At 44.4% G+C, this 13,756-nt stretch overlaps 3 protein-coding genes across 7 annotated transcripts in view; 1 reads left to right on the top strand and 2 right to left on the bottom strand.

Moving 5' to 3' along the window:
* Positions 1–60: 60 nt before the first annotated feature.
* Positions 61–2,770, bottom strand: tmem30b (transmembrane protein 30B). Of its 2 annotated transcripts, none has more exons than XM_061302167.1 (8): positions 2,669–2,770; positions 2,220–2,418; positions 2,019–2,126; positions 1,744–1,851; positions 1,499–1,592; positions 1,294–1,431; positions 1,044–1,235; positions 61–808 (listed from the first exon to the last, which is right to left on the bottom strand). In XM_061302167.1, exons 2-8 carry the CDS (start codon positions 2,406–2,408, stop codon positions 630–632), a joined length of 1,008 nt encoding a protein of 335 aa, XP_061158151.1. In that variant the 5' UTR covers positions 2,409–2,418; positions 2,669–2,770; the 3' UTR covers positions 61–629. The 2 variants fall into 2 exon arrangements, with proteins under 2 accessions (XP_061158151.1, XP_061158150.1); XM_061302166.1 differs by having other exon boundaries at positions 2,220–2,415; positions 2,669–2,756.
* Positions 2,771–3,219: 449 nt separating this feature from the next.
* Positions 3,220–10,683, top strand: kdm1a (lysine (K)-specific demethylase 1a). 3 transcript variants are annotated; one of them, XM_061301865.1, is made up of 22 exons: positions 3,220–3,263; positions 3,840–3,876; positions 4,359–4,658; positions 4,770–4,938; positions 5,032–5,156; positions 5,247–5,327; positions 5,383–5,485; positions 5,578–5,684; positions 5,756–5,837; positions 5,943–6,037; positions 6,174–6,191; positions 6,478–6,620; positions 6,694–6,784; positions 6,859–6,993; positions 7,501–7,574; positions 7,657–7,768; positions 7,840–7,972; positions 8,037–8,224; positions 8,600–8,714; positions 8,851–8,978; positions 9,046–9,192; positions 9,281–10,683. In XM_061301865.1, exons 2-22 carry the CDS (start codon positions 3,847–3,849, stop codon positions 9,482–9,484), a joined length of 2,580 nt encoding a protein of 859 aa, XP_061157849.1. In that variant the 5' UTR covers positions 3,220–3,263; positions 3,840–3,846; the 3' UTR covers positions 9,485–10,683. The 3 variants fall into 3 exon arrangements, with proteins under 3 accessions (XP_061157849.1, XP_061157848.1, XP_061157850.1); XM_061301864.1 differs by having other exon boundaries at positions 3,221–3,263; positions 5,023–5,156; XM_061301866.1 differs by having other exon boundaries at positions 3,223–3,263; positions 4,773–4,938; positions 5,023–5,156; positions 5,247–5,325; positions 5,393–5,485.
* luzp1 (leucine zipper protein 1) overlaps positions 10,169–13,756 on the bottom strand; it is a 26,133-nt gene continuing 22,545 nt past the window's right edge. For both annotated transcript variants that reach the window (XM_061301862.1, XM_061301863.1), the window contains 2 exons: positions 12,616–12,819; positions 10,169–12,540 (listed from right to left, as the gene is read on the bottom strand). In XM_061301862.1, coding sequence (XP_061157846.1) covers positions 12,619–12,819 — 201 coding nt within the window. In that variant the 3' untranslated portion in view covers positions 10,169–12,540; positions 12,616–12,618. The remainder of the gene's footprint in view (positions 12,541–12,615; positions 12,820–13,756) is intronic.

Below are 13,756 nucleotides of genomic sequence, written 5' to 3'. Positions count from 1 at the left end.
CCTTAAACTCAAGTTTAGATCCACGTTTTCTAGATTAAACACATAGTTCGAGCATTAGACTGCTTTTGTATTGTTTTATTGCATAAATAGTAACACAAAGCAAAACACAAAGGGAAAATCTGTTAAAAGCTGTACAGAACAATGAATAAAATTAAATTTCCTGAATTTACAATATCAGTGTCCTCTGTTGTATTACATTTTTATGTGTTATTGTAATTGGGTGAATATGTGTGTATGGTGGTTAATTTTAAATAAGGATTCCTAGGGTGTAAAACGGAAGAATTAAAATACATTACAGAAAAAACACAAAACAAAAGGAACCTGAGACAAAAACTCTGTTGAATACAGAATTTACAAAACGTCAATGCACTGCATTAAAATGCAATTTCTCGCTATGTGCAAATCTGCTTTAATCACTTGACTCATTGTAGTAGATTTATGAGTAAATATGTAACCAGATGAATGTTGCTATAATTTTGGCTTTCATTAATGAGCTTTCAGATTTGTAACATTTTTGTTTTGCTGTTAATAAAAACCTTTAACACAACTGTGAAGTATTTTCTAAACTTTTCCTCCTGCAGACGCCAAACTTGTCAATTATTTTTAAAATGCCTCACAGCAAATTTTCCTCACTCCTCCTCGGGGAACTTAAATTTAGCATAAACAATGAGCATGACCACTGACATGACGATGCACAGCGTGCCGATGACCAGGTAGGCGATACCCAGGAAGTCGTTCTTGCCCCCCATCCATGACACGTTACTGAAGACCAAGCTCTTTCTGCCACTGAAGCTCATCACAGGATAGTCTGGGAGGGGGAGGAAGGTTAAGGAGATACAAATTAAAAATAGAGCCTTGCCCAACCAGTCAAGCAGGTTGGGCTGACCCGCTTGATACTATGTCACATGACACTTTCAAGAGCACACTGTTTAGTTTGCTCTCTTCAACGTACAAAGACCTCATCACTCATGTTTTGGTTTTAGTATCTCAAACACATAATCCTTGAACAACAATTTCTTTTTTTCCTGCATGGACAAGGATACTGTAAGCGATATCGAGAGAATAGTTTCCTGCTGGCAGGCCGGCGGTGATCCGCCGGTACAGTTTGCGGAAATCCGGCAGCGCGGCCCTTCGCATCCACACCAGGAAATCTTGATTAATGAAGCCGTTATTGGCAAGGTCCGAGGTGTCCAACTCATAAGCCGGTCTGGGCCAAAACGGCGGCTTCACGGTGCCTGTAAAAAATACAATTCATGATGATCTGATGACACAGCGGGGGAACACGGAACGAACCATTAAATGCGTTCCTCAGGGGTGTGACAGTGGGGTTTCTGAACTTGATATTGTAATCAGTCCACCAAGCGATCCCTTTGCCGTCCAAGGGCACCTCCTGCCGCTGGCCGTTTATGTTCTGAAACAGCCTGAATGTATCTACAGGGAACCAAAGAAAAATGTGAATGAATAAGAAATATTTGTACGCGGGATAAAGCGGACGTACCGTTAAACATGCTGTTTGCTATCGAGCCACAAGGCACGATCGGTTGGTTGTTGCCGCCGCCAAATCGGTAGGGCTCGCATTGATCAAAGGGTTCCTTCAGAAAACAAAACAAAAAAAAAAATACGCAAATGCTTACTAGAAAGCATCATATAATAAATTAAAGATATAAAAAAAAAAAAAAACATTATTTTGGCTATAAAACGGTGTGCCGAATATCAAACTATCTGTCATGGGTTTTAGCTAACCTTGAAATAGGACAAATCTCCATAAAGTTGGCCATCATCTCTGGAGACGCCGTACCTTCTGTAGTTCTGGAAATAGTTGGACAAGCCATAATAAAAGAACACCGGACCCTGTCAGAGACAACATAAAAAAATGAATAATAATTAAACGCATTTAAAGTACGAGGACTGTTCAATAGCATTTGGACAGTTTACATGCTAACATAAAATGATTTCACAAAACTTTGAACAGTGGGTGTGTAGACTTTTTATATCTACTGTATATTAGTCCACGGCACCTCAATCAACCGGCTGTTGGAAAACTGTAGCGTGCAATTACAGTTCCTCACGGCAGGGTCCGAACACCTAAAGCATGGAGAGTTCTGGTCCACGCCCGTGTAGTCGAGCTGCAGGAGAAAGAGAAAACTATCATTTTCTCAACCCGTGATGCTTAAAAAAAAAAACACCTGGAGAGTCATTTCTTGCAAAAAGTCTCTTACCTCCAGTACTTGGATGCTTCGCGAAGTGATCAAGAGGGCAACACCGATGCCGATGAAGGCCAGACCGATGAGGATAAACCCGGGGATGATGATTCCGGCGGAGAGCATGGGCTGCCAGGCTGGGAGCCTCTGCTGGGTGAAGGCAGTGTTGTCAGGCCGGTTGACCAACTCATTTTCTTCCTTTACCATTCTTTCACTTCTGTGGAGCAAAGCGTTGATCAGATTCCTATCGATATCTTACACCAGCTGTGTTCAGATGTTGTCTCTATGTTTTGTTTCATTGACTTTTACATTGTTTTTGCTAACTGAGGAACTGCAACACAACGACTTCTACTTCCTGTAACACGAGGGGACTACAATTTAATTAAATACCAGAGACAAGAATAATTTTAGGAGGAATAGACCATGCATAAATAACTAATCTAATAGGAATTTCAGCGTTTACTTACATAATTAGTGACTCGAAGCACGACTTTTTTGGTAGGCCTGCGACGCACAGCGAGCGGCTCACCTTTACCTGTCTTCTTCCTGCTTTTTTTTTTTAGCCCCGCCTGTTGTTTTTACCATTATGACGTCAGACATAGAGGCGTCAACATGGACAGACCTGAGATCAGTCGACTTATGTAAAATAAAAAAATAGGCAAACTATTCTTTTTGTCTTTCAGAAAGAAAATTATCTGTATTTATTTTGAATATCTACTGCTAAAGCTGTTAAAGCTCGTAAAACGTGACTGATTTTAAAATTAATTTTTACTCCTTCCACAGGACGGTATTTTTTTGTTTTGATGATTAATTATTTTGTGTTTTTTTTAAATGTTTGTTTATGTTTCATGTTAATTGTATGTAATACGGAATTAAGAACTTTTTTTCAGCTTCCACGCATAGTAGTGTTTCCGGTTTTGGTTTTGACTGATAGATATTTTAGCCAATCAGATGAATGCAAACGTTCTCGCAAACCGTTGGACAGGCCATTCACCATCGAGTTTTTTTTTTTTATAGCAGCTCTGTGCGGTCTTTGTGTTGACATCTGCTGAGGATTGTGAGGTAATATTCATATTTATAAAAATTAACTCGTGCAGTTCTTTCTCAATTAATACTAATGTATCACTCGTAATGTTCCTTAAAATATAACATCATATTATTTGCACAGAGTCTTTCTCTCCCTGCAAATCGCACCTGCCGTTACGTGAATGCTAGCCGGGGCTCATTGTTAGCAGCTAATGTAGCGTGCTAATCATTTGAAAAAAAAAACAAAAAAAAACGTGAAGGATTTTCTTTTATGATCTTTGAGTAACAAAGTGAGTGTTTGAAATCCACTTGGTTTTACTAAAACATAATTTGGTCGTGGATGATTCATTAATATGTTATTGAAGATCAGTGTGACCAAAAATGTCCTTTTTGTAGCCCACGAACGTAGAGAACGCAGTGTTCGCTAGCAAGCGCAAGTGTTGGCGATGGATGGGAGGAGTGTTCCAATTGTTTGGCTTGAAAAAAATATGTCTGTAAATTTTACAGTAACATCTAATTCGTCTGATTCTGCAACTAAACCAAGTTATTGTTTTGTGAAAAGCCACCTTTTATTCGTAACACAATTATTCTGGTTCTGTCTCATCTCTTTAGTGTTTGAATGGATATAACCAGGTGCACGGAGAAATGGGTAAACAAGTTATTGTACCATAGAGCATCCCTTTTTTTCCTCATAAAAACCATGACATCCACGCACGATTAACGCCACTTAATTCATTCATTTGACGTGGGGGCACAGTTTGCTGGTTATTAACATGTTGTAACACAAGACTTAACAGGAGTATTTATAAGCATCCATTCATGATCCGAAATATACCGCGAGCACTGGTGTGTTTTTTTTTCCAGCTGATCACAGAGTCACAAGTTGTCATCTTCATTTTTGTTTTACGGTACAGTGAACCCTCACCGAGGGTGAGTAGTAAAAAATTTAGTAGTAGATGACCCAACCAAGGACTCTTAGTTTACTACTAAATATAGAACAGCGATCCTGTCAACAAATAGTGTTAGGGTCAATAAAAAATCACAAATGGCCGAGGGTTCAGTGTACAACCACTATTGTGCATTTTAACATTACAAATTGAACCTTTAATTGTTGAGTTTGTCTTTCCCCAGGAGAGGCCTCCAACATCCTCCATCATGTTGACAAGTAAGAAATCAGACGCCGGGTCGTCGTCGTCCTCCTCTTCATCTTCGGCGGGTGCAGCGGGAGGCGACAGGGCCCAAGGCTCTGATGCGCAGTCGGCAGCTTCCATCTCAGCCGCGGGTCCTGCAGACATAAAGAAGAAGGAGAGATCGTCCCCGAGCAGTGAGTCGGGAGGAGCCCCTCTGCCTCAACAGGGGGCGGGAGGCCCCGGCGCGCTGGACCCGGACTCGGCTGAAGTCCGCAGGACGAGTCGACGCAAGCGACAAAAGGTAAACATTTTAGAATTTTAGCGGAGTGCGCTGCCGGCGGCAAGATCCAAATGGCTGTTGGGTGTTGTAGAAATGGGGGTTTTAATGATGCTTTTATTGTGCCTACCGTTGCAGGTGGAGTACCGCGAGATGGACGAGAGCCTGGCCAATCTGTCTGAGGACGAATATTACTCCGAGGAGGAGAGGAACGCCAAGGCGGAGAAAGAACGTAAACAGGTCATCCCGCCGCCGGCCCCTCCGCCAGAAGAGGAGAATGACAGTGAACCTGAGGAACCATCTGGTGAGCCTCTACTCCACCCAAGTGTTGCTGTCGTTATTTTTTTTTTGAAAACGATAAGCATTAACGGACTATGTCCATAATCAGGTGTGGAAGGCGCTGCTTTTCAGAGTCGCCTACCCCATGACCGTATGACATCCCAGGAGGCCGCGTGCTTCCCTGACATCATCAGCGGGCCCCAGCAGACTCAGAAGGTCTTCCTCTACATCCGGAACCGAACAGTAAGTGCACACACACACACCTGAGTGACCTCATCTTCCAAATCCCCTACGTCACTCCTTCGTTGATTGAACCCGCCCACCCCCTACTAGCTTCAATTGTGGCTGGACAACCCAAAGATCCAGCTGACTTTTGAGACCACCGCACAGCAGCTTGAAGCTCCCTACAACAGTAAGACACTTTGAATAATAGTCCGCAACATTTCCGTTGTGATTTGATGTTGTTGGTTCGCTCTCAGGTGACGCCGTGCTGGTCCACAGGATACACAGCTACCTCGAAAGACACGGCCTCATCAACTTTGGCATATATAAGAGGGTCAAGCCTTTACCCAGTGAGTTGACTTATGGCGTCAAGTAAACAAGTCTTCTGCTATGTTTGAGATGTTTAAAAAAAAAAAAAAGATGCTGACGTGCTTTGTTATAGCCAAGAAGACCGGAAAGGTGATTGTGATCGGTGGAGGCGTGTCCGGCCTGGCTGCAGCCCGCCAACTGCAGAGCTTTGGGATGGATGTCACCGTATTAGAAGCCAGGGTACGCACGCTACACGATCCTCAAGTCCGATGGTCGCAATGTCTTGATTTTCTTTTGACTCTTCTTCGTAGGACCGTGTTGGAGGCAGGGTGGCAACATTTAGGAAGGGCAACTATGTGGCAGATCTAGGTGCCATGGTGGTGACAGGCCTTGGTATGTGCAGTATGACTCAACCATTTTCTTTCTTATTTCTATCAACCTGTAGGGGGTACTGTTGTCTCTAAATATTCCTTCGGTTTGGTCTGCGCACTTGTTCAGGAGGGAATCCCATGGCCGTGGTCAGCAAGCAGGTTAACATGGAGCTGGCTAAAATCAAACAGAAGTGTCCGCTGTATGAAGCAAATGGACAGGCTGTGAGTATGACCAGCGTGAGAAACGGCTTGAAACAAAGATTTTGAAGTAGTATCGTTGTTATTTTGTCGACTGAACATGTTCTCTCTCTCTCCTCCCCTCCCCTCTCTTGTTTCTCCAACGGCTGAACAACGAAAGGGTGAACGGTGCACGAGTGTATGTATTGGTTTACTTGCATCATCCTGTTCCTTCTTTCATGTGCCGACTGCCATTGTGGAAGCGACAGCATTTCCCCCTTCTCACTTTGCCAGGCTTCTCCTGTTAAGACTGGGATAAGCCTTTTATTAGCCCCCACAGTTGGGGGAATTCCAGTTTGGCAGCGGACGAGTGCACACGGGAATAATATCCAAGATTTCAAAATAGATATACTATATGCATCGTGACAGTGCACATACCTGCTTATATGTAAATATTTTAAAGAGCTTTTTCTTTCTTTCTTCAGGTGCCCAAAGAAAAAGACGAGATGGTGGAGCAAGAGTTCAACCGACTGTTGGAGGCCACCTCCTTCCTCAGCCACCAGCTGGACTTTAACTTTCTCAACAACAAGCCCGTCTCGCTGGGACAAGCCTTGGAGGTGGTTATACAGTAAGTACAGCGCAAATATTTAATATGGCAAAGTCCACGCCACACATATGTAATTGGAGTTTGCCTTGTGCAGGTTGCAGGAGAAGCACGTAAAAGATGAGCAGATAGAACACTGGAACAAGATTGTAAAGACACAAGAAGAGCTCAGAGATCTGCTCAATAAGGTGAACAACTTGAATTTTGTTTTTAGATTGGGAATTAAATTGTGACGCTTACCCTTTTTTTTTTCCTGGCCCAGATGGTGTCCACCAAAGAGCGAGTGAAGGAGCTCCATCAGCAGTTCAAAGAGGCCAGCGACGTCAAACCGCCCCGGGACATCACCGCTGAGTTCCTGGTGAAGAGCAAACACAGAGACTTGACGTCACTCTGCAAAGTAAGAAGAAAAAAAACCCGAAACCCTCCCGAGTCGTGAGCCTGTGGGAATTTGGATTCCTAAGCGACATTTGAACTCAAGACGTCTGGAGCGGGGCTTCAATTACAATGTTCCGGTCAAAGAAGGAGCACCCGCGTTAAAGAATAAGACTCTTTCCAAAGCGGGCGCTGCGGCTTTACGTTACATACCGTCTACCGCTACTTTGAGGCGTAATTAGATTTCCTAAAGATTATAATTGGGAGCAAGGGATATTTTACCCGTGGCCCGGCCCGGAATCTTTTAATATAGCACTATCTAGCTGAAGCAGACAGGCTATGTTTAAGTGGTTTAATGCCTCGCCGAGATGTATTATTAACACGGGCGTTTGGATTTTTTTTTTTTTTTTTTGGAAAGGGGGCAGATAAATCACCTTGTTTTAGAAAGAAGTCTTTTATTTTAGTCTTCAGTAAGACGCGTGTGTGCGTGGAATATGCACCAACTGGGTAAAGAGGTCCAAACTTTGTGCAGGAGTACGATGAGTTGCAGGAGATGCAGGGGAAGCTGGAGGAGAAGCTCCAAGAACTTGAGGCCAACCCACCCAGGTATCTTGAAGCCGTATTAGCGCAGTACTGACGAGCTGAGAGGAGTTGCGACATCTCATCTTTTTTCCTTTTGTGTCCGCAGTGACGTCTACCTGTCCTCCAGAGACCGCCAGATACTAGACTGGCACTTTGCCAACTTGGAGTTTGCCAACGCCACACCCCTCTCTACCCTTTCGCTCAAACACTGGGATCAAGTAGGCCACGTTTTGCTTTTCCATACGGCAAAATGTTCTAGAGCTTTGCTCAGATGGGATTGAATCCGCAGGATGACGACTTTGAGTTCACCGGCAGTCACCTGACCGTGAGGAACGGTTACTCGTGCGTGCCCGTGGCTCTAGCCGAAGGTTTGGACATTAAACTCAACACAGCGGTGCGGCAGGTTCGATACACGGCCTCAGGTGAGTCTCTCCCGTTCGCCATGATAGAGGAAACAGAGTGATTTGACGCCGCCCCCTTCTCCAGGCTGCGAGGTTATCGCTGTCAACACCCGCTCTGCGACGCAGACGTTCATCTACAAGTGTGACGCAGTGCTGTGCACGCTGCCGCTCGGCGTGCTCAAGCAGCAGCCGCCCGCCGTGCAGTTTGTGCCGCCGCTGCCTGAGTGGAAGACCTCCGCCATACAGAGGATGGGCTTTGGAAACCTCAACAAGGTCTTTCCTCAAAATTATTTAAGAAATCTCATTTGAGACACCCGGAACTTGATTAGCATCGATCGCTGCACCGATGACCTTGATGTTAGATGGCCACAAATGTAATGCAGCTGCCATTTGGAGAAAACGAGTCACTAACTTGATATCGTTATTATTATGAAATTGTTTTTCATGACTCATTGGCAGAGGCGTGTACACGATGGTGTAAGGAGACTCACCACTCAGCACTCTCGTGTCCTCTCCTGATCTGCCGCAGTGTGTTTATTACGCAATGTGCTGCAACGCTCCTTGTCCTCAGCAGGGGGCGCTCACTCAAAGCCAACTTTCTTCACGCTCCCCTAATGGTTAGTTGATGTACCTTCCGTCTTTTTTCAGGTGGTGCTGTGTTTCGACAGAGTGTTCTGGGACCCCAGCGTCAACCTGTTCGGCCACGTGGGCTCCACCACGGCCAGTCGGGGCGAGCTTTTTCTTTTCTGGAACCTCTACAAAGGTGACCGTCCGTCCCTCACAAGTGTCCTCGCTGCTCGTAATTCAAAAAGATAGGAATCTGGAAAGTTGACCAAATAAATATTGAAGTCTTTATCAGCACTACTTGGTTGCATAATACTTTCCACCATGTGACTCAGCACCCATCTTGCTGGCTCTGATGGCGGGCGAGGCGGCCGGCATTATGGAAAACATCAGTGATGACGTCATCGTGGGACGCTGCCTCGCCATCCTCAAGGGCATCTTCGGCAGCAGTGCCGTGCCGCAGGTAAACCACCTGCCACTCTCACGCCGACACACTCCCGTGTCCCTAACCTTGTCTGTTGCTGTGGCAGCCAAAAGAGACGGTGGTGACGCGTTGGCGTGCCGACCCCTGGGCGCGAGGTTCCTACTCCTACGTGGCGGCCGGTTCCTCGGGTAATGACTACGACCTGATGGCGCAGCCCATCACGCCGGGTCCTGCCATCCCGGGAGCCTCTCAGGTGAGCTTACGCCTACATACGAAACAGAGACTTGTTACTTGTACAACATTCTATAAAAAAAAAAATATCTTATTCTTCCTCATCCCAGCCCGTACCCCGACTCTTCTTCGCCGGCGAGCACACCATCAGGAACTATCCAGCCACGGTACACGGCGCCCTCCTCAGCGGCCTCCGCGAAGCCGGACGCATCGCTGACCAGTTCCTTGGCGCCATGTACACCCTCCCCAGGCAGGCCACGCCCACCACCGCCAGCAACCCACCTCAGGCTCAGCCTGCCGCCGCCAGCGTTTGAAACTTTCCTCCAGTGACTTACAAAGACTTTATTTCCCCCCCCCCCCGACCTCCCTCCCCGTGAATGTGAGCCGTCGTAAACATTCCAAATGAAAAGCGGCCCGGATGATGAAATGAGACTTGGGGAGGGGGGGGGAACGTCTTCAACCTTGAAGCACGGTCTCGTCTTCATTTGTTGATACATGTGAACTCGCTGCACTAAAAACAATATTCAAGTGTAGCTGGTTTGGTATTTTGTTATTGAGTTGTAACAGTTTTTAAAATGTGAACATAATGCTGATTCTGGTTATCTTTTTTTTTTTTAACATAGTATATAGTAACTTCATATTTAATAAAATAAATAAATTCAAATAAATTCTAAACTATACATTTGTAATGTATATATATATATATATATATATTTAAAATAAATAAAACAGCTAAAAAAAAAAAATCTAATTACCTATAAAGCAGTACATTCAGTTCAACTTTGATGGATGACTGACAATACACACAGCGTGTTAACTCCTATAATCATCAGGGGTGTATTCATAAAAACACTAAATGAGCAACCTGTAGAGGAATAAAAAGGACACCTGTGTGAGACCGAAGCGAAGCGCTGACTTTTTGCATTCCGCAACCAAAAAAAGCTGCCAACAAAAGCAAAAAGGTATTAAAAAGCACAGATTTGCTCAGAGTCAGCGTGTTACAAATGAGTTGCTTTTTATTTTTTATTAGAATACATATGGTCTTGCTGTACAGTTGGCAGCTTACCTACATGCCACAGGAGAGTTAAAACATGCACAATGGATTAAGTCTAAAGGGTGAGGAGAAAAAAAATATATATAAGCAGCCGCCTCCGTCCAACTTCGGCAGCTCATACAAACTAATAAAAGCCTTTTTATTGTGATTACATGTTTATGTTTGCGCACGACGTGAATTTACACAAATAATGAACACGTCACAGTTACCCCTTGCCCCCCCCCCCCCGGTTTAATTGATGGTACGGTCCTAAAGTTCCTATTTGTGTGCACGCTTCTTTCTTCGGCACAACAAACAGCAGAAGACATACAAACCCAGAAGCTAGCGGCAAAAACGAATGGGACTCCCCCTAACCCCAGGTTGTGAGAAATGTACTTAAACAACAAACACAGACAAAAAAAAAAACTCTCCAGGAGTGTGTCATAACAACAAAAAATATATATATATTCTTGAAACCAAGATGGACAAATATATTCCATTAATAAGGCCCACTTTACAAAATTACATGATTTTTTACCTTAAATAAAATTTCTAAGTTTTCCAAAATAAGACATCTTTTTTTTTTTTTTTTCTTCCAGGAAATAAAATGGAGATCCAGCTGGACTAAAAATGGCGGAATGATTTTGGCACAGGTTAAGATAGAGGGGGCCCAAAATTCATTCCTCTGATGCATCAATCTGGTGAAATGAAAGCAAACAGGTGCACACACAAAGCAGGTTTTGACCAGCAAAGAAAAAAAACAACAACCCGAAAATAAACAATTAAAAGGTGTGGAGTGGGTTGGGGGGTATAATCCATTGCAGATCTTAAAGTTAAGTGCTGGTTAAGTGCAGATTACAGTCTACCCAGTAACACTAACAACAATGGAGAGGGTGGAAAAATAAGCACTAATCTGAAAGTTGAATTCGAAATAAAATGTTTGTACATACGCCAGAGGTTGTTTTCTGGGAGAAGCAAACTAGAACCAAACCTAAAACCTGTCAACAATTGGCGTAGTAGCTTAGGCCGCTAACACCGCTAAAGAAAGCAAAAACCATTTGATGTCTGTCCGGCCGTCGTGATTGGATCCAGCCATGAACATTTGAGTTTGCCATTCTCCGGGTTTAAGCGAGCAAGTTCCGCCTTTCAGGAATGTTCGGATGGGATGCAAAGATTGGAAACTCTCAAAAGGAAAACTGCACTTGGCTAAGGATTAAACATTTCATCGTTGCATTTCGATAGAGTCCGTGAGGTTTCTAGCGGATAATAATGTCTACGGCATGGCTGTTGTTGCTATTTCCAGTAATTGTTTTGCTATATCACAAGCATAATGTTGCATACATAATTCATACCCTGGCCAAAATGCTGAGTTTTTGCAATTTTTTATTTTGAGAACATTTTACAATTATGATGGGTATTGCTAACTGCTAGCATATTTTAGAGCGTCTGGATGTATTGCGAAAGCCTACGACGACATCTAAACACGACTTCTTTTTCCACTTTATTGCAAGTTTGACTTTAACTCAAACAAATTTGGCCAGCGTGTGACTGAAATTCACCCGATTGCGCCCCGGTCACCGATGATGTGCAAAGTAGTGTCTGCTCTCAACCTAAGATGCAAATGTCTCTCAAACACCCGAATGAGGACAGTCGCCTGTTAAAAACGCAAATAAAGCACCATGGGATATCCAGTTTATGAGTGATTAAAAAAATTCCCGCATTTGAATGAGGAAAAGAAAGGAGCAAGTAAAAAAATTGAGAACGCAACAGGAAGCGAATTACCGTCTTGATTCCGGAACGGGGGACATTTTTTAGGACGAATCTTTTGAAATACGAGAATTTCTGGGTAGGATATGAAACTTTGTTCAGTTCCTGTGAAGCTTTTTGGAGTTGAACCAAGGACAATATTCCCATATTAGGGATCCCCAGCCATTTATGTTTTTTTTTTCTGTTTTTATTGCAGAACTGAGTAATTCGCTTCCTGTTTTTGGTCCGACAAGTCAGCATCCTTTGTCAAGTATCAGCATGACGCAGCAGCAGTTGTTGTGAGATGACGTGACGGGCCGGGACAGATAAGGTCCTCGCTGGAACCTCTCCTTTGTCATGACTACGAGGTGACTATAATACATCCAAACAAGCAGAAGAGGCTACGTGCGGTGGCGAGGCCCTCCCTCCCTCCCTTCCTTCGGCATGGATCCGGCCCGTATACATATACTTGCGTCTCAATGTGCAAACAAGGTCACAGTTGAGTTTGTGTCTGTTTTTAAACATGGCTGTGATTGTTGTCTTGTCTTTGTTTGTTCTAGAAGCTGGAGATGGTGCTGGGAGATCCCTAATCTGTTGGAAAATGAAAAGTTAACATGTCAAAAAATGTCTAACCCAATCCGCTGAAATTGAAAGATAAGCGCTAACCTGCTAATGATGTTCCGCCTGACGATGGGTCCACGCCCGGCTTCCCGCGCCGCTCTTTGCCGACGCTTGAGCCCGACCGGACCACTGCTCCCCTCTGGACGACACGCCCGTCGTTTTGGCCGTCCGTTCGTAGGAGCTCCCCGGGGGGACGGAGTTTGTGGCCGAGAGGTGCTGTCTCCATGAGAGAAGGTCGGCATTTGCACCCTGGTGGAAAAAAAATAAACAAGTGAGAGTAGGTGAGAAACGGTAAATGTGGTCACAAACCAAAAAATATATCTCAACCCGAGTGACCTCGCAAAGTGAGACTTTTACAGTCATTTCCAACACTGTGATTATATTTCCTGCTTGAATGGCCTCGAGGTCCTTTTTAATAGCCATTGGAGCTAATTGGCTTCGATTAGAGCCCCGCTGGACTTTTGCTGTGTCTCGGAGGGCAACAGACAGGAAATAAGTCACCCGACAAGCTTGCAGAGTGGGCGTGGCGGCTTGCGGTCACTTCCTGCTGAGGGGAGGAAACGTGAGGGTGGCAATCATCTCCTTGTATGGTCAGCAAGCTGCGAGCCAAGGTGGATTCAAACTCTTGCCTACTAAGCAACAAGACGCTGTTGGGAATAAAACGTCAGGCTTTGGAATAGTGAAGTGAAAATTGGTAGGAAGGTTTTGCTTCCTTGTGAAGGATGGATCCAAAAGTCAGTTATATAAACTTTTGGAGAGACCCCACACGTGAAAAATTGGCAGCTGTGTGTTTGGTGGGATTTGATAACTGCTTCACATCTGCCATCGGGGGAATTCCGTCGAACAACATTCTTTTTGTTCACTTGAGCTCGGCGAGACGCATACTTTCCTTATTTTACATAAAATGTCACGTCTTCCAGAATAAATGTTCTTCCAGGTCAGACGTAAGTAGGTTGCCGAGTGTGTGAACACGTCCACGTGTGGCTTTGAGTCAATATTTGGCTAAGAGAAACATCAGGCCTGCTATAAATGCTGTTAATGTGTCCCGGCAGAGGAAAGCCGCTGACAAGTTCAGACGTCATCGGGCATAACAGCTCCCGCTCACGTGCGTGAATGCTACCAAATGCAAAATTGAAACAGGAAAATTGGCAATAAAGAAAAACGCTGACGTCAGTCTGGCTTGTTA

This window comes from Syngnathus typhle, linkage group LG16 (genome assembly GCF_033458585.1).
Source record: "Syngnathus typhle isolate RoL2023-S1 ecotype Sweden linkage group LG16, RoL_Styp_1.0, whole genome shotgun sequence".
Taxonomy (NCBI): domain Eukaryota; kingdom Metazoa; phylum Chordata; class Actinopteri; order Syngnathiformes; family Syngnathidae; genus Syngnathus; species Syngnathus typhle.
This window is presented reverse-complemented; position numbering and strand designations above follow the sequence as displayed.

Bases quoted from the DNA above. Each gene is read 5' to 3' on its own strand.
- tmem30b (XM_061302167.1), bottom strand. From the start codon at position 2,408: ATGGTAAAGGAAGAAAATGAGTTGGTCAACCGGCCTGACAACACTGCC. The intron at 2,127-2,219 runs GTAAGAGACTTT...TTTCTCCTGCAG, and splicing joins GAAGCATCCAAGTACTGGAG to CTCGACTACACGGGCGTGGA. The intron at 809-1,043 runs GTATCCTTGTCC...TCCCCCTCCCAG, and splicing joins TTCTCTCGATATCGCTTACA to ACTATCCTGTGATGAGCTTC.
- kdm1a (XM_061301864.1), top strand. From the start codon at position 3,847: ATGGATATAACCAGGTGCACGGAGAAATGG. The intron at 5,157-5,246 runs GTAAGTGCACAC...ACCCCCTACTAG, and splicing joins TCTACATCCGGAACCGAACA to CTTCAATTGTGGCTGGACAA. The intron at 5,486-5,577 runs GTGAGTTGACTT...GCTTTGTTATAG, and splicing joins GAGGGTCAAGCCTTTACCCA to CCAAGAAGACCGGAAAGGTG.